Source organism: Rhamphochromis longiceps, linkage group LG7 (genome assembly GCF_057381845.1).
Source record: "Rhamphochromis longiceps isolate RC_006_pf linkage group LG7, R_longiceps_female_GT1.1, whole genome shotgun sequence".
Lineage (NCBI taxonomy): Eukaryota > Metazoa > Chordata > Actinopteri > Cichliformes > Cichlidae > Rhamphochromis > Rhamphochromis longiceps.
Genome location: NC_140563.1, coordinates 36,114,512 through 36,140,807, shown reverse-complemented (window position 1 = coordinate 36,140,807; position 26,296 = coordinate 36,114,512). Strand labels below are relative to the sequence as shown.

Genomic DNA, 26,296 nt, shown 5'->3' with positions numbered 1-26,296 from the left:
ACTTTCACAGTTTCCATTACCTGGTATTTTTTCATAACATTTCAAACAGTGGAAAATGTCAGGCTGCCTCCTGAAATGGCTTTGACCCACTGAAACATGGACAGAGGGCATCTGGGGGTGTGCTGTAATGGACTGGACTGGCAGTTAAATGGAGCTTTTCTACGGTCACCACTCAAAGTAATCTAGACTACAAGCCTCATTCGATCATAGATTCATAAAGTGCTTTATTCTGTACACTTTAAGCACTTTGTCTGCCTCATATTCATGGGCACTGATATAATGAAATGTGTAGAAGATTTGTGCATGCAGTCTTTGGCTGGGCTGCAGGAGGTTGAAAGGAGTCCTTGTCATGTGGGAAGATACTTGTTATGCAGTAATTTTTAGGTGGGTGGCACATCAATAAGATTTGGCCATGATTACAAATTGCTATCCTCTTTGGGTGTCAGCCAAAATACAGTTCTCAAATGATGTCAAATGTTATAAAAAGCTACTTTCGGCTACTCCTTTTAATCATAAGGGCTTTACCACAATGGATAGCTTGACAGATAGTGTCACCTGCTTCAAAATGTATTATCATGTAATAAAGTTTTCCCTTGATTGATGTGTTTTTCCTTATAATTTACATGAAATAGCATATCTCTTTCTTCTCTTGAGTCTGTAATAACATGAATGCTTGTTTTCCTTATCCCGATTCTCTCCTGACTTGGTGGACTGTCTCCGTTTTAGAATCACAAATTTGGAGCAAGCAGGCCTCTCTAATGTGTAACAAAAACATTGATCCATATCGATCCAACTCTGAGCCCTCACACAGGGCTTTGCAGCATGTTAGGAGCAGAGCTGGAATCTAAAATCCGTAAGAGTCTCTGTGTTCTCTGCAGCATCAATGCTTCAGCTCGGCATCAGGACAAGCGAGCGAGCACCGAGTGGGCTCACACATCTATAATTTATGCAAGGACTTCACACTACATGAGAAACGCATCAGATAGGCAAGCATCCATCTGCAGATGACTCATTTAGGCGACCCATTTCAAAGGCCTCACTGGCTCTGTTTATATCAAAGAAACATCAGAGCAGGACCTATTTCACGTCTCGCTTCAATCAGATAATGTGGGCGCCATATTAAAAGCGTCCAACTTCTACAGACAATTGTGTTCTGCAAAATGCTGCTCCATCACTTCTCATTTATGGTTCTTCGCAGCATTCAGCTTCGACATGTTCACGTCAGAGCAAATGTGTTCTGAAAAATGCTCTCGTGAAACACTGCCACACGGAGTCATGCGCTAAAGCATGTAGGAGTTCAAGTGCGACATCGGTTTCTGTCTTCCGCTTCATTTCCTCTTTATGGGTTTCATAAATGAGAGATTTGTCATTTAAAAGCACTTTGAAGATATAACGCGAGTATAGATGACACTATAGCAAGAAAGGTTTTATTCTCATAAGCGCGGCTGTAAGTGGCTGAAGATGGTCCTGGATTTGGTGTCATTTTTAGTTCTTTGTTGTATTATTGAGTTTGAGATTTTGACTGGGTTTTCTGTTATTTTAAGTGTTGATTCATATATTTGCTTGGTTGAATTGTGGGTTCAGATTTTGCTATCTTTGTAGAAATGTTGAGTTCTTGTGATGCTGTTAAGTCTTTCATTTCTCCTTTCATGTCATGGTTTTCCAGATTTTGTTTTGTAGTCTTGCATTTTGGCTCATGTTTTCATTCTTATTCTAGTACAATGAGGGTTCTGATTAAATGGAGTTGTAGATTCTTGTTTAGACTGTTTACTGTCCTAGTGTTAGTTTTCAATTTCTTGACTTTTATTTAGCTTCAGCTCCCTAAATTAAATTTTATTTCCCTCAGTTCCTTCCTCTATTTCTCTGTATGTCGCTTATTCTGATAGTTTTATCTGCAGCAATCTGTAAAAAATAAAAAATAGAAGAGGCTATGTCACACTTTGGGGCAGCAGTTCAGCCTGCGGTGCTGGTGACCTTGTCAAATTGATGCAGTTACTATATGAATGCAACACCATGAAATACCATCTAGAAAGTGTCAGATTGGCAACAGCTTCATTTTTCAACATGACAATGATCCCAAACTCGGATCACTGAATTGGTCATGGATTGGCCTCCCCAGTGGCTGGAGCTCGACATTTTTGAAGCATTGTCCTGACAAGGCAGCCAATACCCAGAGAAGAGCTTTGAATGTCCTTCAATGTATTTTCGAACTTGTTAGAATTGTACAACCTGTGTCTTTCCCTTGTAAACTGTATTTCCATGTACATTTGCACGTTTCAATAAGCTGCTGCACCTATTTCCCATTTTACTTGCAAAATATACAGAAATAAGAGGTGACTCAAGACCTTTGCAGAGTATTTTACTTTGCATATTCACTTTGTATTTTACTCTCATACATAAATGAAAATGAAGTGGGAAGGTAAATAAGTAGAACATTTAATGAAAAATAAAAATGAATAAGGGATATCAACATATGTCACATTTTATTTTAATTGATGCCTAATTTATTTTACTGTTATATTTGTTGCATCTAATTAAATATTTATTTATTTATTTAGCAGTAGTTGTCCTCCTGTAACTCCTTTCGTGTATTCGTGTGATTTTAATGATAAGCATTTTTGTTTCATTCTGGCTTTAAAACAGACACATACACACACCCATATACGCACAAAATATCCTTTCCTCACAGTGCAGAGGACAGTGTTGGTGTTGTATGGGTCTGTGTTACATCTGTGTGGGTGGGTGGCTTAAAGTGTGAACTCGGGGAGTGTGTACATGTGCGTACACTTCCACGTGGATTTTCACATATGTGAGGAAAGCTTCATACTATGTTTAAACGCCTGTGATGCTCTTTGTGTGCTCGGCTGCATGCACTTCTTGCAATGGCCTCGCTGAGCTGGGGAGTCTTTATGAAACTGTGTTGAGCTGCTCCAGCAACACACAAAACAACTTGTTATATAATTGCTGCAGAGCAGACTTGTCCGGCTTTATTGATGTGTTAGCATTGTGGATGAGTGGGCTGGAAAAGAGACACAGGAGGGTTCATCTAATAAGAGGCCTTCATGCCATCAGGGCCGTACAATAAGTGGTGAGATTAACAGTAACTGGCTGTGGCAGCAACACCAAGACTGGAAGAATAATCATTAGATGTTTTGTTCAACGTTATTGTTTCTTTCAATTGTCAGTGCTTTGATCATTTGCTCTTAAATATGTGGCAGACACACTGAAAGCAGTATGCGGTCAGGCTTTTTGTTTACTCGCCTCAATTTGGAAAACGATGTCTGAAAATGGATCTGTCCAGGCTGAGCTCCAGAGGGACACTATGTACCAAAAATCCTGGACTCTAACACACTAGTTTGTCAATAATTCATAGTAATTCTCTTTTCTTGAAAGGTTTATGACTACAAAAAGATTTCTCCCTTTGGAGCTACGGTATTGATTTGTTACCTATGGGGATGTTTCCTTCCTCTGCCTCCAGTCATTTTTTTGTGGTTATTATTTTTTTTTTGCCACTATTTTTGTTAAAAATGTGTCACTGTTCAGTAATAACTAAAGATTTTTGGATTTTGGGAAACCCAAAGGATTTTAATTTGAAAAACATCCTATATTTTATAAAACATATATACATTGAGCTCCTGTTCTTTAAAGATTAATGTTGTTATGAAAGTTGTGTGAACTGAATAGCAACTGGGAATAGTGTGATGAAGAAACATGTTTCAAATTCGTTCAGAGTACTGCTTTGTGTGTACAGCAGTGTAAAGACTTATGTGGGTGTACATACACCTATCATCCACAACAATAAAACCACTAACAGGTAAAGATTGTAACACTAATCATGTCATTAAAAAGGCTACTGTGAATCCTTGGGTCATGGTATTTATATGGACCTTGATACATACCGCCCTTTAAACTTATTTTAAAAACCAACAAACAATATTAGAGAGAAAACCCCAAGGATCAGTCAATTCTCTACAAGCAAGCACAGGCACAGACCTCTGGCTCTGGGAGGGGCAGCCATCTGCTGTGGTTGGTGGGTGAGGGGAAAAGGAAAAGGAAAAAAAGGGACAGCACACAGGCTGACCACGAGCAACAGACTGGGTAAAATGCAAACTGCAGGAGAGAGCAGATAGAATTGAATGACATGCAATAGTGGCAGATAAATGCATACGCACTAAAACGTGGGAGTAGAGAAGAAATGCTCGGTGTATCATGGAAAGTCACCCAGCAGCCCGAGCCTGTAGCAGCATAAACAAGCTCAAGTCTAATCTTAAAAGCAGAGAGGGTCTTTCTCCTGAACCCAAACTGGATGCTGGTTCCACAGAAGGAGACATGATACCTGAAGGCTCTGCCTGCTATTTGCTATGATGACTCTAAGACATGAGGTCTCATCATTCAAGACTTTGCGCAGTAGAAGGATTTTAAAGTCAAACTGGGCTAGAGAAATGCAAAGAGACCAAAATGTTGACTTACACCATCTCAGTCTATAAAGGATCCCGTCCTCCTGCCGCCGATGTTTAACATCACGGGACGTTAGCTAATCAACAAACAAACAAAAAACACCCCCAAGGGTTAGACCAGTGGTTCCCAAACTTTTTTCGCTGGGCCCCCCTTTGTTTTACAAGAAAAATGTTCGCGCCCCCCTCTCGCGCGCGTACGCACACACACGCACGCACAAATACATCCTCCAACAACACACACCCATATTTTGCTCATTTCACACCTCAAACATTTAGTAAACAATTAAGCAAATACAAGTAATCTGCAGGTAGTAAGAAAATAAACTACTAACTCTTTTACGCTATGTCCGCACCTACACCGGTATTTCTGAAAACGCAGCTGTTTAGTCCAGGGGCGATTTTAGCCATTTTGGGGGGTGCTTCAGCCAAAATTAATCAATGCACCCCCAAAGATTTCTTACTTTTTTTGACAATATTTGCTGTTTGTGTGACACACTACTAAAAATATAAAAAGCATACAGTACTGTACTTGTTTGAGACATAAGATTTTAACAACAAAAGTATAGATACCCCCCCCCCCCTCCCAAAATGGTTTGTTCCAACTCGCCTCTCCCCTACTCTGGCTCTAGCCTCTTGCTGCCAGAGCGATGGTGGCTTAGACGCAGCAGAGCGGAAGTGTAAGTGCCTGGCTTAAAACAGGACATATTAGCTGCATTTAACCTTCAGTTACTCTTTATATAGTTAGGTAGGAGTCAGACCATGTTTCTTTTTAGCTGAAAAACATTACACCAGGTAACCTGCAGTGTTGAAAACATGTTTTCCGACAATGTTTGCTACCCTACAATCCGTCCTGCTCTGTAGTAAATTCAGCGACATTTGACCGTCCTGTTGCTCCCATTGAAATTTATACAGCCTATTTAAAATCTAAAACTTGTCCGCAGCCTACTGTTGGTTACCACTGTCCTGTTTGAAATGGATACTAACTAGCTAACTGACTGAATGCCCCTTAACCTTATAACTCCTGTTGTGTGTGTGTTTGTGTGTAGAGACAGCCAGGTCCATAATGGATATAAGGAAGTTTTTTCAAAAAAAGGAGTCACATTCAGGTAAAAGTGTAAGATCAAATGATCCGTCAATCAAGAATAATGTTGGATCAGTGTTTCAATGTTTATATCTTTTATTAGATGTTCATGTGGTTATTTGCCTTTTGGTTGAAAGTACACTGAGAGGACTTTTTGTTAGCGATCTTAATAGAATTTTTTTCATATTAATGTAATTTTTCATCTAATTGAATACAATCTATTTGTGTATGATTGTCAGTCCAAAGAGGGAGCGAGGAAAGAGGGGAACGTGAGGACAAAGTACAAGGTCAGGAAGAACCAGGTAAGGAAACAGACAGGGAACAGTGACAGGCACAACAGAAACTATTAAACTGACAAAGAGAAAAAACCTGATTTTACTCACACAATCTGGAAGTTGTGTTCTCCCTATATTAAAGCTGCTATACAGAATCTGCAAAACAAACTGGGTTGAAACATTTTTGACCCTCTTTAACAACATTCCAACATAACATTATAATTGATTGGGGAGATTAAAATCAATGATATATTTTTATGTGGTTCAGCCACAACTCTACTAAAACCTCAGCCAGTAATAGGTAGGCCAACTTTTGGACCGTCCACTTGTCTGTATGACTGCCGCAGTACGTACGTGAGGAGCTGTAAAGAGAAGCAGAGTTCTCTGTTTATATTCTAAAAATGTTTTAAGCTTGTTTCAAAGATTCTGTACTGCAGCTTTAAATGTTTTCCAAAAGCACACACACACTTACCTTATCAGTGTTTCAGTGTGATACCACCTGAGAAAATGTCAAGCTCTCCTAAGTACCACTATGAAAGCATAAAACTCATAAATCTTACAACACAAAATTATTATTATTAAATTAGTAAAATTAGTATCTACAATAAAGATTTTTTCATACATTGTATACATTCTACCACAGGCTAAGTTGCCTCCATTTTTATAGTTTTATTAATATTTTGTAATAATTTATTTGTAATAATTTATTCTGTTTTGGGAGTTTATTTTTATGTATCTGTATTATATTATACATACACATTAAAAGTGAATCTCTGTCCAAAAAATGCACTCAGTTTACTTTTTACTCACTATGAGCATCATTCATTATTCTCCCCCAGTAATTAAGGTTAGGATTTTTTCTATTCCAATCCATTCTTCTTTTGCAGCATTTAAATAACATTGATCAGATTTGATGGTTTTGTTACAGACTTTTCAAAAAAGTGTTTTGCTTTTCTTTCACAAATGTGGGGATTAAATTGTGTAAAATGTACAAAACAGTGATGTCATGTATTAAGATGAGGACCCAGGCACAGAGAGACTTGATGAATTTAAGAATCTTATGATTTAATAAAGAAATTTGCAGACTTGCACAGAAATGGTAAAATTATGATGACTGATAACGGAGATGAAGACAACAGACGATGAGGACAGGGAGGAACAGGGGTTTAAATGCACCAAGGAAACAGTCAGAGAGAACTTGGGACAACCTTTAAGGATGCAGGGACTGACAGAGACAGGTTTATCTTGCATGGCTGGGCAGCTCTCTGGGTGCTCAGCACCCCCAAAGTTCTGATCCTATAATCGCCCCTGGTTTCGTCCACACGTAAACGGCATTTCGAATCACCGAAAACTGAGATTTTTTAAAACTCCTTTTTTGCTTTTACGTGTGGACGAGGAATACAGAGTTCGTCACGCAACGTCAAAGGTATGTGCCTTTTTCACGTCAGCTGTGCGCCACGTTATTGTTTACATGACATGAATTGCAGAATGACAGATAGTCAGATTAACAGTATTTTGTCTCTATCTTCAGGTTTTACACTCTTACATATAAACACGCAGTTACTGTCCCTCCATTTAGAAAGGCAGAGGCGTCACTGTGTGATTATTTTACATGTTGTTTTTTCCTGTGTAATAATATTCAACATTGCTATCAAGAAATTTTTCAAAAAATGCCTCTCTGTGCAAAATGGGTGTAAAAACATAAACAACTGTGGGATACTGTTTGTCTGTGATTTAGACAGGGGGAACAAATCGTGGCAAATAAATTATTACTGATGTTATTTGTATCCCGCTGTAACTTTACTGTATAAAGAGCTAACATCTCCAATATGTCAGGAGTAGTTAGTCGTTACAACAAGTGTTTGTGAACTAAAAATCAAGAATGTGGGATACTGTTTGTCCATGATTTGAACAGCCCAGCGCTGCTCCCGACAAAGGGAAAACCAATTCTGCAGGGGAGACCTACCTTGGCACTTGTGCAGGTGAAGCCAAAGGGAAGATTTGTTCCACCATATTTTCTAGTCTTTGGCTTAGAATGAAGTTGGTTTGGAAACATATTCAGCTATGCTTCATCTCCTGCTTTGCCTTTGTGTAGGCGCCCCGTGCTAGCAGTGTCCATGCCGCGCCCCCCCTGCAACGGTTCTGCGCCCCCCACACTTTGGGAAGGTCTGGGTTAGACTAATCTTTCTGTCAAACTCTTCTCTTGTTGCTCTTTTCCTCTCTTCCACTCTCTGTGTGAATGCATTTAAGTGAGTGAGCAGCTAACAACGCTTTTGTGTTTCAGGGGTGGGATTCCTCTTGGCTTCCTTCCATCCTTCGGTCCTGTTCACCCGGAGATGATGAGAACATCCATTTGTCATCGTCTCATTGTGCTGCTGATACTTAAGCTGAGGGAAGACATTCAGTTGTCGCCTGATCACTGATTAAGACCGTTAGTGATGTTAGTTCCCCATGTCTGTATTTTTGCTCTGTTTTTGACGGTGACTTACACTTGCCTGTTTTCTTCCTCTGTGCAGAAAATCCTGGTGTGTTCCTGAGAAAGCATTTCAGAGAGACAATCTGTTGTGTAAAGAGTTAGTGAAGGACTTGAACCATCACTAACTGGAAACCCTCATGTTTGCCTTTTGTTTCTGTTCATCTTGCTGTAAATAAACCTGAGTCACCCACTTTGAGTCCAACATCCTCCATAGTCCACAAAACAAATTACATTTGAAGGGTAAACCACTCTCTCTAGCGCCCAGTGGAGTTATGAATCCTCTGCAATCAATACCATGACATGAGTGACCCCTTGCTGGGCCAGAACCCTGGAGAATTTTGTGTCGTATAATGTTTATGTAAGCCAGTGTATGTAAGCCGACTACTGTAACCATTAAACTAGTTTTTTTAACAACCCGAAACCATCAGTAGAATTAAAGAAGTTAAAGAAAATTAGAGCAGACGATGTCGTGACTTATTGCCCTTTGCCTTCTGTTGTTCAGCTGATATCTGTCCACTTATCTTCCCTAATTAAAGCAGACTAAATCATTCTCTCTTATGGCACTAGCAGCATGAAGCCTGCAGCTACAGCACACAGCTGTTTCAACTCTGCAACACAGTGTGTGGTATTGCAAGTGCTGGGTCTAATTATGTGGTAAAAATCTACATTAGCATTCACTGTGTGCAGCTTGGAAGCGAGGATGGGCAATCAGATCCCAAAAAACTAAATCTAGGACACATAAATGCAAAGAACTTGTCTAATATTCTTCCCCATGCCACAGCAAAAATGATGATAATAAAGACAAAAACTCTAGGAACTTCCTTCCACAGCCTTACCTTGTATGGAGTATTTCCCTCTCTTTATTGTAGCTGCATTTCCTTTTCTTTGTAGTAGTCTTCAACATTTTCCTGTCAAATGCGCAAAGCCTTTGACTTTGTGGTGACTCACAATGTCCCCTGTTGGTCATACTCTAACCTAAATGTGAGTGATGTTGACAGTCTTCTCTGCTTTCTTAGCAGCCATTGGATAAAAGTAAAGTGTCTTTACAGCAGATGCAAGTTTTCCAAACTTGAACCAATCAAAATGCGGGACACTGCCTCAGTTTGTGGGATGGGGGATGGGCAAGGGACAAATATGCAGGACAAATCCATGTAAACAGGGACACCTGCACACTGTAGGGACAGACAGCGGCTGGCAGCTTGGCTTTTACCCTACAATTGATTATCAGACTCCCAGAGGACCAATGAATATGTCTCCGTGCCTCAGGGATGTTCAGGTAGGATGATGGGAAATCTCTAATAATGGCTTTAATGTAATGGTGCATGGTCACATTCTTGGTGTATATGGGCATTTTCAATTCAATTCAGATTTTTTTTATGTAGCACTAAATCACAACAACAGTTGCCTTAAGCTCTTTTCTACAGTAAGGCAAATAGCCTATGGTGTTCTGGAGAAAACCCCAACACTCAAAGGTCCACAGCTGCATAACTAAAGGATGATTCAGGGTTGCCTGATCCAGCCCTTACTATAAATCTTATAGAAAAGAAACGTTTTAAGTCTAATTCGAAAAGTAAGGAGGACACCTGTCTCCCAAATCTAAATAGGGAGCTTTGTGTTGCTAGTTTCATAAGCGTGTTCTGTGAATAGACCAGTATCCCGAGTGAGAGAAGCTTGATCAGAGATTGTTATGGTTGAGCGGTACATGTGAGCACCCAGAGAAAGGTGCAGCATATATATGCTGACAACATACAAGAACCTGCTCTATTAGGGTGCAGACCATCACTCTGATAAGCCCTCCAAGCTCTCAGAACAAGTTAAAGTTGGCTATAAAAGTCATCTTGTAGTTGCAACAGACTGACTAAGCTCAGCAAGCAACTGAAATGACCCACCCTGCAGTAGAGAGTAGGAATTGTGTCTGAGATGAAAGTGCGGTAGTTCAGAGACTCCATTTGATCCGACATGGACTACAACATACTTCAACTTAGCGTGGTCCCATATAGTCCCCGGAATTTCGCTGTCTAATTCCAGAACTCAGGTATCTTCATCCCGATATTCCAGGCAACAGGGTCTCATATAACCACGGCCGTGAAGCAGGATGGAGCAAGAATCAAGGTGAGGATCAGCTGTGGTGTCATGGAAGGACCTGGCTGTGGATGGACTGTGAGATGGTGCACAAGACCATGGAGAAACCAAGACCGTGGCATCTCTTGTGGAGCCAGGGTGATAGCCAGTGGGGTGGCAGGTTTCATTGAGGAGCCTGGTCTAGTTAAATTGCCTCCAGTGTTCTTCAATGGAGACAGAGGCTTCTCATTAGTGCAGCAAAGTCCCAGTCAACTGGATGCTAAATTTGTTGATTAGCTGGCTGTCCTGGGAGCGCGGGCTGGAATCTGGACACTTTCTCCAGTACTTGCTCTTTCAGATTGTGGTCGCAGGCTTCACTTGCTAGGCAGTACTGCTCACTCGGTCTACTTTGGTTGTGGCATCCAGTGTGCTCCAGTTACAATAGAGTCACCTTCTTGGTAGAGGGTGGCAAACCTTTGGTCCAGTTCGGTGACACAACAAAAATAAAACTGAGTTAAATGCCTGATTCTGTCTAGATCAGGACGCAGAACCTAATTTCCTGATTTAAAAACAACGATTGAAAAAGAAATGCTAAATTATTTATCTAGATTTAGAAAATGGAGTCCTACAAGACCCACTGTTAGACTAAAAGTACACCAACAGAACAACACACAAGCGCAGTAGTGAGACACACAATCTCTTTTTAAATTAACTTTGTGTAGGTTTGTAATACAACCTACACAAAGTTAAATTCATGCAACACCTTTCTCCATTCGTTTTTTATTAGAACTACTGGTAAACATGTGTCAGGTTTCCTGCGAAATTGAACCGTCATGCCTAATATCCCCTTTGTCAGTGCACATTGTTAAAGTTATAAAGAAAACAGTCAGCTCATACTTGAGAGGAGCTCACTTTGGAAGGAGAACAGCCTGCAGCTGATGAATGTTGATTTCTTTCAGCCTTGTGATTAATTTATCAGCTCACTGCGAGCAGAGAGACACCACAGTGTTTCAGTGATTTAGAATTCGGAGCACTGTTCAAACACTGGCCTCATTTCAAAACACCTTTTTTTTTTCCTACGTAGGAATTGTTAATACCGGGAATAAACGCATGTACTCTCAGGGGAAATATTGAAATAGTATCCAGCTTATTATGATATTAAAAATAAAATGATAAACTGATGTTTGACCATTTGAATCCTTCCGATTAAATATCCTCTTTTTAATCTTTTTCTTTTCATTTTGGTGTTAATGACCGTTTTGTTACAGAAAGATATTTTGACGTTTCCTGCAGTGATGAATAAACTCATTGTCTCACTGCTTTCCATTAAAAAAAAATTGAGAGAACATTTCCTCCGTGTGAAGCTCTCCGCTGTGTGCAAGCGCGTGTGCGTGTGTGTTGTAAAAGCCAGTTTCCTAGGTAACCAGGAGGTTGATTCTGCTCGTGTCTTCAGCTGCAGGGAAGCAAACAGTTTCATCAACAGAGGGGTCAGATATAATGCAACATCCACAATATCTACAGTGTGTTTCTTTTACTTCGCCTCTGCACACACGCACACGCACACACACACACACGTACAAAAATTAGAGAAACAAGACAGGCGAGTCATCTTCTGCAGAAGAGTGACGGGCTATGACTGATGATGCCGACATCCTGTGTGATTAATGAGCTGCTCACGGAGGTCGGTCCAGTTTACGAGAGAGAGCAGTATGAGAAATCAGGCTCTCTTTCCAGTTCCAGTTCCGGAGGGGCATGACTACTGTTATACTAAAAAGACAAACGCCTTCCCTCCTCCCTTCTGACCATTTCAAATTTTATGCACCAGCAAAGCCCACAACGCTGATATAATTTTTTTTTGCAGCCCATTCATACTGCTCCTGCCTTTCGTGTCCTGTTATGACAAACATGATGATCGAGTGTGTTTTTAACAAGTGATTACATGTATTTTTCATAGGATTAGCTTCTTCGCCGGCATCATTAGTAGCTGAAGCAGCAGCAGCAGCACAGCACGCCAACGCGCAAAACTCCGGAGCAGGGAACCGATACAGCGGGAGCGCGCACCACAGGCGCGCATGCACAGCTGTCAGGACCAAGGACAGCAGCAGCAGCAGCCGCTCAGCCCGGAGCAACCAGCGCGCCACGCATCGGTGCTGAGTTCGGAGAAAGCGCACGGGAACAGAGGCTGGAGAGAGCGATACTCGCCCCGGAGAGGAAGCCGTAAAAGCGTGGGCTATGGTTTAAGTCTTTGTGGCTGCCACTAGAAGGTTTTGCAGCTCCTCAAAGGAGAGCAAAGAAGGTGGACAATGCGGGTTAGATGTCCCCGGTTGACAGCCTGTCTCTAACATGATCATGCACATTCCTCCGCATTGCATATAACCAAACCACCTTTTTTTGGACAAAGTCTTCCTCTTCCTTTTTTGGCCTCCCTCCCTCGCTATCACCGCCCACCTGGATTGTGCCTGCAGTCGCGCATTCAACTGGCTGAGCTGTCCAGAAGCTGGTCGAGCCGACCCGCCACCGGGGAGAAAAGCGACCGGGCTGCGCTGTGCTGTTTGGTGGTCCACACGATGCGTCTGTTTCTGCTGGCGGTGCTCTTCTCGTGCTCCTGCGCGCGGGCCGGCTGCGAGCCGAAGATCGTGAACATCGGGGCCGTCCTGAGCCAGAAGAGATACGAGCAGGTCTTCAAAGATGCCGTGACCCAGGCCAACCAAGTCTATGGCAGGGACAAATTCAAGCTGACCGCCATCTCCGTAACGCATAAATCCAACGCGATCCAGATGGCTCTCTCCGTCTGCGAGGACCTCATCTCCAGTCAGGTACAGTTTACTGCCAATGGGCTCTAGTTGCCTTATTCATATCTTTTAGTATATTTGCCACGAGCTAAATGCCAAGTCCACCTACCTAAAGATAGTTGCATCCGGGTGTCTTTGAGGGACTGCTTCTTAACAGAGAAAGTTTGTGCTTTCGGTGAAATTGCTTACACACTGAAAAAAATATGTTGTTGGATTTACTTAATTCAATGGTGGACATTTGTTGCACACAGATGTTTTGCTTTGGCAGCAACTTAAACCATTGAGTTAAATTAACACAATTTATTCATGTTCAATAAACCTGTGCAATTTGTGTTGATAAAATGTGACTTAAACATGTTTTGATGAAGTAATTTGAGCTCTTGGAATATTTTAATCCTTCACAATTTTCTCACTTTATCCCAACACGATTCAATAACTTTTACCCAATACTACTTGGTCACTTAAATACTACATGTTATCTTCAAATTACATTTTGCTATTATATTCTAGTATCAAATACACAATTTTCAAATGGAGGCCTTATAACAGATTGTATTGTTCTCTTCCAAGATGGTTGCTGGCATCCACCAGTAACCTTTCAAAACAACATGTCTAATTTCACTGCAGTAGGTAAAGAATTAAACTGACATTACTCCTCTACTGAATCTATATAAATCAACAGTTAAATAATGTCAGTTCTTCCGTGTTCTCTGGAATCAATCGCAGCAAAGAAATTAGACTGTTTCTTTTGAAAAATGTTGGGAAAGAACAATACAAAACATTCTATTTAAGGCCTCTGACATCAAGATTCAGTTAAACAACAATTATAACTAAACAATTTGAGGTAATGTTAGTTTCCATTAACATTAAATTAGGTTACTGAATTGGCAAACACCTTCCTATTAACACTACCCATTTTACCCCAATAACTAAAGAAATTAGCACTTGCAGGTCAAAAACTTTATTCAAGAGACGCAAAAATAACATTGATACAGTGACTGTCAAAAATTACAGCACTGATCATACTGTGACATCTTGGTTCAAAACAGCACACTTAGAAATATTCAACGTTCTTTACTTCAACTGAATGAAACTGAAAATACCATTTCACACGACCCATATGGGATATTTAGACTGTATAACTGTTCACGCTACATCTCTTCACTAGTAAAAGAAAGAAAAAATACAAAGAGAAATTTAAAAAATGCTGCCAAACAGACAAACAGAACTTGTACAGAGCAAAAGGAAAAACAAACAACAACAAAAAACAGCTCGTCCTCATGGCAGTTGCAGAGTATATAAAAATGAACCCTGCGATCCGTTCCTGGAATTGAGCTTCAAAAATGCAGCAGAACAAGTGTGAGATTTAAATGTCCTCTCACCTAGAGCTGGTCACCTCACATGCATAACAGTGAGCTTCGTTGCAGGAGCAGTTTTGTCTTAGCTTTTCTTGAGAGCTGAGTTGCATCCAACTCCATTACCACCCATTGAATCACCTCAAAAGTGTAGCAGAGTTGTGATGGGTAACTCATGTTGAAGGAATAAAAAAGGTCCAAACAGCATGGCTACTGCAAAGGTCACGTTATCCAGATCTTGAAGAACAACATCAGAAAAGTCATTGCCTGGCGCATCTCTGGAGACAGATGTTCATTGTGGTTTTCTCAATCTGTGCAGTGGCCTCAGGCAAGTCCTGGTTAAACACAAAACATTTCTTTAAGATTCCTTTTTAAACTCATCTCTTTTGAATCTACCAGTTCTAATGTTAGAGTAATTTAAACCAATGCAAGCAACATAGTAAATAGCTATAGCCAAAGAGTGGCCTGCCATGCTGCCATTCATGGTCTAACAGAGTTTCTAAGAGAGGGTGAAAAACATAATAATTTCAAATGCTTTACATTAGTTTTTGTTAGAAAGACACCGGCCCATCAGAAATCCAGGCTATGTCACTCAGAAGATGTTAGAATTTAGACTTTCAGCCCCACAATTTGGTTAGCTGTTGGTCAGTTGGTCTTTTTTTTTTTTTCAAACAAAAGCTAATGTAAATACTGGTGGGATTTTCCTTTGTTCATTAGAATGACAAATTTAAAGTTTTTTCACACTGATGTGACCCCTAATACAGGGGTGGGGCCTCAAGGGCCGGCGGCCGAGTTCACTACCAGGCCTCATGTGAACTTCAAATTATTAAAGAGGACTACTGGTCCTAACCAGTCCAATGAGGATCAAGTGGATAACTAAATGCATTTTTAAAGGTTGCAAATCCACAATCTACTCATAAAACACTCACCATGAACTCCTGCACCAAGATGTTGCAATTGTCTTTCACACAGATGCGGAGCACTTTGATGAGGGACTCCAAGCATTAATGTCATCCTTGACTATTATAACAAAGAAAACAGAGATTTGTGAACTTTTCAGTAGCACAGAAGAAAATGATCCCAGACAAAAACTCTTGACTTTTTAAACCAGTCAACATGCAACACCAGCATCTACAAAGCAATATCAAAAGTTCCTGTTTGACATCAACTTTATGGATATATAGTTTCCAGAACATTTATTTTTAAAAAAAGATAAATTTTTCTCAGTGGGCCAGTAAATGCATGACGAAAATAATGGCATCCTTTTAGTGGAATCATTACTCACAGGTAATAGTTGACTGTTTCAATGGATGTAGCATAAAAATTTTACTGACCTAATGCAATACATATACACTTTGTAGTTAAAGAATTTTAAAGTTCTTACTGTCATAATGGCAGCTACATCCTTTAGCTTTGTGCCCTGTTCCCCCGATCACTTTGCAAACACTTTCAGCAAACTGTCAGAGAGAAACTCAGCTCCGTCAGAAACCTTGACTGTAAAGGCATGGTTGGGATGCACTGGAATGCTGCATTTTATCTGAAATGACATAAAATTATTTTGAAATAACAGCAGGCACTGTGCTTGGTTAATCAGTAATGTTTTGTTGAATAAAAACTGTGTTTCCAGATCTTATGGGATTAAAAAAAAATCCAAAGATGTTTGTTTCTGATTTGCAACCCAACAACCCACAAGTTACAACCTCATTTCAGTTCAAGTGTGCATTAATGCGAGTCCAGTAATCACCTTTCTGGCAATACATACAGGTATAAGTTAAACCTATGGCAGATTTTGGATTTCTCAGTTGTATTAATAGGGTGAGTATGCATGCACCTAATAATTATAAAAAACCCATTATAATTAAGTTACAGAAACGAAAATAGAATATACTTTCTTACCATAACACCTTGAACCCACAATCCATCAGCTGACTCCTGGTGAAATGCAGAATAGAGGTCGTCTCTCAATGTGCAGCAAAAAAAAACAAAAACAAAAAGGACAGCAGGTGAGGCCAGGAGGGGTAGGGATGTAAGCTAGCATAATGCCGCTGATGATATTAGCTAAAGCTGTTCAATGTCCAAAATCTCACTAACACCACGGTGCAGTAAATACACAATGTAACTGAAGAGTCAGTTGGCAAATCTATTCACACAGAAAACCAAATTATGTTATGAGTGCCTCGTAATTAGGTTTAATGTGATATTACGGCTCTTGTGCCAAAGACAAATTCAAATGAAAAAGCGCCAATTCTTTGACAACAGATAAAACAGCAAATAAGCTAACGGCTCTTTTTTAGCATGTTACATGGCGGCACTCTAGACGTTTAACTACATTTGTCTGAAATATGGTAAATATTAATTCAAAAAATCAAGACATACCAAAAACGTAGAGTTGGCTGCTCGACTTGACTGAGATGGATGCCTTTTTTAAACCACGATCCAAAGCCCGCGAGATGAAATCACGCGTGGTTTCACGAGATTTAACGTTGCTATCTTATTGACTTACTTCACCTGAACATGATATGAACAATTTAATACACCCTTTCTGCATATCATGTAGTTTTTACACTATATAGTTACATTTAACTTTAAAACATGAGGCAATTGTGTTAAATACATGCAAGATGCTTACATAAATCCAAGAGATGGCCAGTCCCTTTTTTTCAGTGCATTTCAGAAGCATCTTTGTTTTTTCACCTTTGCACCGTTGAAGGGATTGGTTGTCATAACTAGCTTATTAGTCTCAAATTCTGAATTAAACCTAGACAGACTATTTTATTAGATCTTCAGCTGCAGAATATCTATCAAGCAGGAACATGTTAATGTAGGGGCAGGAAGTTAGACTACATATTATGCTGGCCTTCTGTTGTTCCATTTGGCACTATTCCACACTTTAACTCACATTTTAGTTCACTTTGTATAATACACTGATCCCTCTACAGCTCCATCTGTTTTCCAGAAATCCAAAAATAGGCTGTGGTTTGGGGCAATAACTTGGATGAGAGGGCAATTGTACTTTATAGGACACCCAGCTGCAGAACAACTCAACTGCAAAGGAACCAGTCAGGAGTGAAAATGTGCAATATGTAATTTGTGATTAATGGCTTGGCTCTGACCGTGCGTGTTGCATGATGAGTGAACATTTTGGAAAAAGGAGGCTGGAATGGTTTGAGGTAACAGTTTAGTATGTTTGGTGGATAATGACCTCAGTTCCTCTGATAGTGATCCGAAGCATGGGTGGCATGAGAAACTGTCTTTGTAAGGTATACTAGGAGGAGGCGCATGTTAAGAATGACCTGAAATGTGAATTATCTTGGAGATTCACGCCATTTGTGCTGCAGATGTAGCCAGCAAAACATATGTCATAAGTAATACATGATTAGAGAGTGTGTGCCTTTGAGAGTTGAAGCATGCTGACAAATGCACCGACCATCCTCTCGTGGTGATGCTCAACACAGCTTTTAAAAAGCGCCAACATTATGTCACAGCATGTTGAGGCGTGAAGTCCCTCTTGCTCTCACTCTTCTTTCTCCCACACACATAATTAAGCTTTATAAAAAAAAAAAGAAAAAAAACACCCACAGCTTCAGTGTTGCTTTCATGTCCCTGGTCCTCTGCTTAATACAACGAGTCTAAGAGACACAGGCTTGTAGGAATAAAACCATCATATTCTGTCTCTGTCATACAAAGTAAGAGTGTACAATCCACCCACACGAGATTCTAAAGACAACACCAACAATGTTCTCTGTGTCCCCCGTGAACTTAAGGGACATTAAACTGATTTACAGTGATTTATTGGGGATATTGTTTACCTTAACTACCTGCCTAACCCTACCTGCCTAGCCCCTTAAAAGACCGCATTATGTTAAAAATTTCAGGTTCACACTTGTTCACCATACACATCCTCACAATGTGAATGTGTATGAAGAGCAATAGTCACACACACACACACACACACACACACACACACACACACACACACACACACACACACACACACACACACCTCTTGTGAATGAGACTAAATCACACTTGAATTGGACAGAAAGTCTATCGAAGGTGTAATCTGATGAGATCAGTAGGTGCTAGCAGTCACAGAGGAGGGAAGACTGTGGCAGATGGAAGAGTAGATGCCTGGGAGCAGTCCTTGGAAGATAGACCTCATTTTTGACCCAACCATACGGACTCCTCATATCCAATAATCCATTCCCGCACAGCCATGCCAACTTTATTCCCCTTCATCCACATCTCCGGGGCATTTCTCAAATCGATTCTCACATAAATTCATCCTTTTACTTGAGTAGTTGATCAGCTTGGGCTCACTTTTTGCAGGAATAAGACAGCACAAATTAATATTAGTCTGCCAGCCCACACAGTGAGCATCATCTCAAGGAGAAGTTTCTTTTTTGTTTTTTTGCTTCTCTCTATTTTTTGTTATAGATGTGGTTGCCCCTGGCTACAATTTATGTCTAGATTCAAGGTTCACTGAATGAATAATGAGTATATTGTATGTTAGGCACACAGAAGTTTCATTCAAGCTAAAAAAAAATAAATAAATAAATAAAAACCCTGATGTTGCCGCCAAGGCTTAATTGCTGGCTCTGTCTAGTGGACAGCTTCCCCAGGGCTATATATGCTCACTGGCCTCCAATGTCCTAGATTCTGTGAAGCAATCAGTTTGTGATCAGTGATTAATTCCAAATAAAAACTGAAATGAAAAGACTTTAACACAATTCCTGCATTTTAATCTAGTCTTAAAGGGAAACTGCACATCAAATTGCACAAGGATGGAGACATACACTTTTTCCTATTCAGTAACACACACACACACACACACACACACACACACACACACACACACACACACACACACACACACACACACACACACACACACACACACAAAGCCACAAACTGAAAACACTTGTGTGGAGCTGCTTAAAGTGACAAAAACTAAATTTGAAAACTGGCCTCTTTCTAAAAACTATGACCCAGTTACTCAAAAAAAGTTTGAATGTTGGAGCTTTTTTCTTTTCACTGAACTACACTGTCAACTGCATTACTATGCAAAAGAAGGACTGCATCTCTTGCATGCTGAAAGGCTCACACTTTTGATGTCATCAGTGGCTTCCACCTGCTTTCTTTAGGTGGTTGGCGCCATTATGCTCAAGAGAAGGCAGACCCAGACCCAGAGGCTGGGCAACTCACATCTAAACAAGACCTGGGAGAAGATGTGTGTGTTTGATTTTGGAGGACACTGTGTCTTTAAGGGTCTGTAAAAATAGACTGTATATCAAAGATGGATGACGCCACCTGGACATCAACTATTGATTTTTTTTTCAAGCCTAAGTATTGGTATTTTGTGCCACAAGTATGTAACTTTAAGCCTTAATGTAATTTGAACAGGTCTCTTATTAAATATTGCGACTCAACCCCCTATCCTAAAGATTTTGGTATCTCTAAAGGCAAAGACCAAAATATTTTTTATAACAAACTGTAAAATAGTCTTTTCTCCCAGATGCACCGATTCACTTTTACTGTATAAAAAGGTGAATAAAACCATTGTGACTTCTGGCATTTGTTAGTGAAAAGATGAAGTTCATCATGAAGCTGATGGATACTGCACGCAAAAAGGAAAGACACTTACCAATCACATGATAAAACGTATCATACGTTATCCTTGTTTTTTAAACCCTTTAAGACCTAACCTAGAACCAAGTCTGCCAGAGCTTATCTTTATATTTTTACATGCTTTAGTGACATTTTTGGGAGTATTTCAAGTTACTATACATCAATACAACCATTATATCCCAAATGTTAATAATATTTATGCATTAAGTCCATAGCAACGACACAAAAAAGCAAAAAAAAAATGCAATAAACTATAAAAGAAAAATTGAAAATGTTTTTTTAACACATATTTCTAGTTAGAGACATTTCAGAGGGATATCCCTCAAAACTGTAAATGCAAAAAAGTTGCACAAAATAGTTTTCAACCACAGGAAATTTATTTTGAGTGTCTTCATAGTTTTATTTTTGAGATACACCCATTTTTATATACTGCAGGAAAAATGAAAATAAATATTGTAATGCAAATTTGCAAAAAACAAACATCATTTGCATCAAAATATACTATTTCCAACAGTGTAATTTGAGTTCTAAGCATCCCAGAAACTATAAGAAAGGCATAAACTCAAACAGGAATTTTAAAAACACCAGCATATCTTTGTAAATGCCATATAAGACAAAAACTACATTTTCCACAAAAATTACGTCACTTCCGGTTTCGGGCAGACATGCGATAGTTCTGTGACAGCTCTGACCTCTATTCCAACGTAGGAAGTGCTATAAACAGCTGATTGGATCGGCAAAGTGTGTTTCTGGAATATAATGTTTGTATTGCTGCAAGTGCTTTTTATGCAATTTTTGTAAAGCCATATGTGGAAGGAAACCGTGACCGGGGACAAGATGAGTGTATAAGATATAAGTACAACTCCTAAGGTTTTATATGCAAAAAAAATTATTGTGCTAGCTTATGGCTTATGAGGTTGCAATTCTACCAGGCTTTAAAAATAGCTGCGCAAAACGGAGGCTGTCCACTCTGACCAGCCATAAAGGGTTACCTGGAACCATGTTTTAAATAATTTTTTCATTGAGATATATTTAGCTTGGCTTCTTTGTACAACAGGAAGCATCACTCCCTCTTGGCCATTAAAAGATTGGAAATTTAAGACACCTGGTGTGTCTTCACTTTTCGGACCTGAAAGCTACTTCCATCTTTAATATACAGCTTCTAAAGAAAGAAACAAAGATAGAAACTGCTGCCCCCAACATCTATCGGAGTAGGATGAGTGGTCTTAACATTTTATCTTAATGGCAGTGTCAAAATGACAAAGGGTCCTTCTTCTGTATCTCTGCAGGTCTATGCTATCCTGGTGAGTCACCCTCCCCAGTCCAATGACCACCTAACCCCGACGCCTGTCTCTTACACGGCAGGCTTCTACCGCATCCCTGTGGTGGGGCTCACCACCCGCATGTCCATCTACTCAGACAAGGTGAGTGATGGATGTGAGAGATGTAAAAGGAGACAGAGAGAAAGAGGGAAACAGGAAAAACAGGAAGAGCGTGAACACAGAGTGGAGGAATAAGAAGCTCCCCTGGGGCATCTTCAGAGGCTTCCTAGATTAAACGTCCCATCAGTGTCCATTAGGGGAGCTGTGATTAAATGGGTTTCCAGCTGAAATTTGAAAGAGCATCATTAATAATGCCTCTGACCTGACTTGTGTTTTTAAGAAGCACAAGCAACCAAAATGAAACTAAAGCAATCACATAAATGCCAAAGACATGAATTGAGTGTTTAAAGTGACACAGTCCATAATCTCCCAAAATAAGGGAAATGAGAGGCATTCAATTCAGAGATTTAGATAGGCCTGGGGGAGATGTGAGGAAGGAAGATCAAGGAAAGGGATTCCATATTGTTGTACATGATATTTATCCATTGTGTTTGCTTTTGTTCACTGCCACAAAACATCTTAAATATGTGGTGCATGATTTGTCTAGAACAGATTGAGCAGCTAAAATGAACAGCATACAAAACCATATCCCAGATCACCAAAAGTATGTGGACACTCAATTAAAGCTATCCAGATGTAGAGACTTGCAGCATCTTCAAATAATCCTGTTTTTGCATTCAAGTCTTTATTTTGATGGCTAAGGCTCTTCACTTTTATTTGTGCCCCTACTTTTAAAAAAAAGTATTTATTTGTTTAAAACTCCTGGTGCAGACTCTGGACTCTCAGCCAGAACATAGTAGTAACTTCAGACTCCACTCAGTCTCAGAGATCCTCTTTTTCCCAAGTGGCTAATTACTTCCTTTATTGATATTCTTCAAAAGAGGAGAATTTTGGGGATGCAGCGCATGTCCACTGCATACTGGATTACTTTTGGGTACACTGTGTATACTTACAGTCTTATGTTGCAATCAATGAGACCATTGGAAATTTAGCTGTTATGTAGTTCTACATGATACATTTTTTTTTTTATCTTGTGCACACGGGATAATTATCAAGTTGTCAGAATATGATTTAATATTATTTCCACTTGATAACAAACAGATTTTAAAAAACTAATCATGCATCTTTGCTGATCACCTTATTTTCTGCTCAATGCTCCTCAGAGTATCCACCTGTCCTTTCTGCGGACAGTCCCTCCCTACTCTCACCAGGCGCACGTGTGGTTCGACCTAATGCGCGAGTTCAACTGGAACCACATCATCCTGATAGTGAGCGACGACCACGAGGGCCGGGCTGCTCAAAAGAGGCTCGAGACCCTCTTGGAGGAAAGAGAAACAAAGGTGAGATGCTCTGGCTCCCGGCCTCCTAGCCTCCTCCCCCGTCCCCTCGAGTGTATGAGCATGAGCGTGCGAGTGTTTAAGGCTTTTAAACCTCAAAGGTCTTCTATGTATGTGACTGTTTTCCTTTCTGTTGTGTGGCCACATCTCTTTCTCACCATTGTGTAAACATTGGCTAACATTCCTAGAGACATTACCAGCGTTTAATGTGGTCTAATCTTACAAAAGTTTGTATGTTTATTTGCTCATCTTCACTTTGCTTTTCTCCATAGTCCAAATTATCCAGTGTCTTTCCACATTGGGAGCCAAATAGTGGAATTTAACATGGGGCTTTGCAAACCATCACAGATTTAACTGTTTCACTGGAGTCAGGTGTTTCTTTGCAGGCTTTGTTACTGCACACAGAGGGCTTTCCTTTATTGCAACCTGCTACTTCATGTTTGGAAGATAAGAGGATTTATTTTTTTCTTTTTAGCGCTGATGCTTCCATTTTAAGTATTGCTCTGGGCTGTGTATATGGGTCAGTGAAATGCTGATCTTTGAGCCAAAACAGACTTGAGACTGTGATGATGTGTGCCCTTTGGGGCAAAGAGAGTTAGATGGCTAGAAAGATGAAGAAAAAAACAAAACAACTGCATCTATTTCATCCATTTAATAAGATGAAATCACGTTGCGATGCATTTTCTCTTTGTACTCTGCGTTGCTTGTCCCTCTCTGGGGCTCTTTTGCTGTAATTGTGTGGCAGAGTGAAATGAGTCCTGATTCGGAGACTTAATTAAATCAGAAGATGAAGAGACACTGGGTATGACACACACCCGAGGCAATTTTGCAGAAGGCAGCTACGGTTAAAGCAAAGCTGCTTAAATGAAGCGACCGGGATCGGCGTCAGACACCAATCGGAAAAAAAACACTCTCGATTGTGAAACTGCAGCTGCGCACTTTGAACCATAACCAGTGACAGTCAGATGGTGGAGATGTGACTCACATCCTGCACTGGAAAAGATAAATTTGTATATTAAAAGCCTGTGCAAGTGCAAAGTCTTCGTTTGGATCTCAGAATGAACCCATCTGTGCATTCAGCTCATTCAGTCCCATAAAGCTGAGCGAAGTGGCAGCGACTCTCTCTGCTGATGAGAGCCTCTACCGGTAATTATGAATATATTTAGTCCTCACTGCAGTGCCAGTTTGAGAGTTTCTGGGCCCTGAGAAGGATTTGTTTGAGAATCTTTCCAAAAACATGCAGAGATAATTACACTGAAACCAGTGCAGAGCAGCATAAGACAAGTCCTGTATACTGCTAATGACTGTTTTCGCCATATCCAAAGGCTGATGTATGTCTTTCAGCTGTGCCGTAGCGCTCAGCTGCTGTCGATAAACCATAAAAAATTAACGAATCCTGCTGTCACACTGGCATCATCCTTCATTACCACGAGCAAATCCTCTATAGTTTGTTTTGAGTCAGTCCAACATACACTCATCTATACACTACTGGGTAATGCCTGTTAATCCATAGCTGAAAATAGCCGTGAACAAATGGTTAATCTGGACTAACATTTTCTCAACACTACAGATTCCAGCTCTTCCACTAAATTACTGCAGCTTTTCTTTCTTAAATGAAGCATTAAATAGGAAGAAATATGCAAGAGGCTTAGAGCCACACGCATGTGGAGAAGTTGGAAAGCTTTAAAAGGCACGCTGATGTAGTTCTGGCTATGCTGAGAAAATATTAAACAACAGAAGCCTTAATATCTTAAAATGCAACATGATTTTCATAAAATGTCACAAAAGAAGAATCAAAACTTGGTCCCCAGCTGACAGGACAGTTGGGGTTTTACGCTTGGCAGTGTGACAAAATCCGGGAGTGTAACCTTCATACTCTTAAATGACGAGAAAAGAAATGTCAGAGAGCAGCTGCTCAGCTCACTTTCCCCTCGGCTCTGACATCCCGTGTGTCACTTAACAAAATAATCATGATAAAAAAATCTTTTTCACTACCAAACCAGCTTTTTCTTTATAGATTTGTCTGGATGTCATATCTCCAAATGCTTTAGGTGATGCTGAAGGATTTCATTTTGTCTCAGGTAGACCACGCTCTAATTAAAACTGAGAAATGTTGCTCTTGCTAATCACCTTGTTGTGCTGCATAAACTCAGTGACAGGCAAGATGGAGTATTTTTATCTCCGTGGTAAGTCTTTAGCGAGGTCACACAGTCACAGGGGGGCTGTCACCACCAGTGAAAAGGTGCTGGACACAGTGGACTTAGCCAGAGAGCAAATGTGGCCAACACAAAGTGAAATATTAATGCCTGGCTGCAGATACAAAAATAGAGTGCTCAGAAAAACTCAGGGGATAAAGACAAAGTCCTTTTTTTCTGGAAGGCTTCAGAGAGGGTTTCTACTTGAATTAGATGCAAAAAATTCTCAGTTTATGATAAATTTCCAACTCGATTTTTGCCTTTATAGTTGATAGGATACAGAGAGAAATGCCACTGCCAGGAGCTGAAGATCAAACACCATTACCGTAAGGTTTCTGGGACACTTTTGTAACATTACTTTGAAATAAATTTAGTGATCTGTCACCACTGATGATAATTCCAGATATTCCAAATATTAGGTAGAAGATTCTTTTGCAAAAATACAATTTATATACACTCACTGGCCACTTTATCACATAGAACCTAACAAAGTGGCCAGTGAATACCACAATTCACCTTGATGCTGATTGTTGCAGGCAGCTCCTTTGAGTTTTTTATAAGGAACAACTTACTAGTAATGGTTTGAACCCCTTTTGTTCTTCAGAACTGCCTAAATTCTTCATGACATAGATTCAACAAGGTGTTGGAAATATGCCCAAATCATTATACCACCACTGTCAGTCTGAGCCTTTGACACAAGGCAGGCTGGATCCATGCTTCCATGTTCTTTATGCCAAATTCAGACCCTACCACCTGAATGTAGCAGCAGAAATCGAGACTCCAGACCAGGCAACACATTTGATTCGCTTTCTTGATGCTCGTCTGTATAGCTTGGTTGTAATAAGCGATTGTTTGAGTTACTGTTTCCTTCTTATTAGCTTGAAGCAGTCTGGCCATTCCTCTCTGACCTCAGACATTAAAAAGGCATAAGCCCCCAGAAAACTGCTGCTCACTGGATATTTGCTCTTTGTTAGAAATGGTTGGGCGGTAAAATCTCAGTAGGTCAGCAGTTTCTGAAACACTCATTTCTTCCTCGTTCTGATGCTCAGTTTGAACTTCAGTGGGTCATCTTGACCATGTTTAGATGCCTAAATGGAGTTTCTTGATGACTGGCTGGGTAAATATTTGCTGTTGAACAGGTCTATGCAATGAAGTGGCTGGAGAAACATCTATGTGTTGTTTTTATAAAATAGAAACATTCTTTTCCTTTGTTTTTTGTTCTTATTCTCCCATTAGCATCCAACAGTTCTCATATCT

At 40.1% G+C, this 26,296-nt stretch overlaps 1 protein-coding gene and 1 long non-coding RNA gene across 5 annotated transcripts in view; one reads left to right on the top strand and one right to left on the bottom strand.

Annotated features, from left to right (window-relative positions):
* Window positions 1-12,119: 12,119 nt before the first annotated feature.
* The window catches only part of grin1a (glutamate receptor, ionotropic, N-methyl D-aspartate 1a), a 44,550-nt gene continuing 30,373 nt past the window's right edge, over window positions 12,120-26,296 (top strand). For both annotated transcript variants that reach the window (XM_085413523.1, XM_085413524.1), the window contains exons 1-3: window positions 12,120-13,166; window positions 21,415-21,549; window positions 22,671-22,847. In XM_085413523.1, the coding sequence (XP_085269649.1) occupies window positions 12,918-13,166; window positions 21,415-21,549; window positions 22,671-22,847 (561 nt within the window). In that variant the 5' untranslated portion in view covers window positions 12,120-12,917. The remainder of the gene's footprint in view (window positions 13,167-21,414; window positions 21,550-22,670; window positions 22,848-26,296) is intronic.
* Window positions 14,591-17,170, bottom strand: LOC146665768 (uncharacterized). 3 transcript variants are annotated; one of them, XR_014912410.1, is made up of 6 exons: window positions 17,127-17,170; window positions 16,874-17,005; window positions 16,394-16,457; window positions 15,882-16,034; window positions 15,427-15,517; window positions 14,591-14,832 (listed from the first exon to the last, which is right to left on the bottom strand). It is a non-coding gene; the product is annotated as an uncharacterized LOC146665768 (long non-coding RNA). The 3 variants fall into 3 exon arrangements; XR_014912409.1 differs by having other exon boundaries at window positions 16,874-17,141; XR_014912411.1 differs by having other exon boundaries at window positions 16,394-16,429; window positions 16,874-17,141.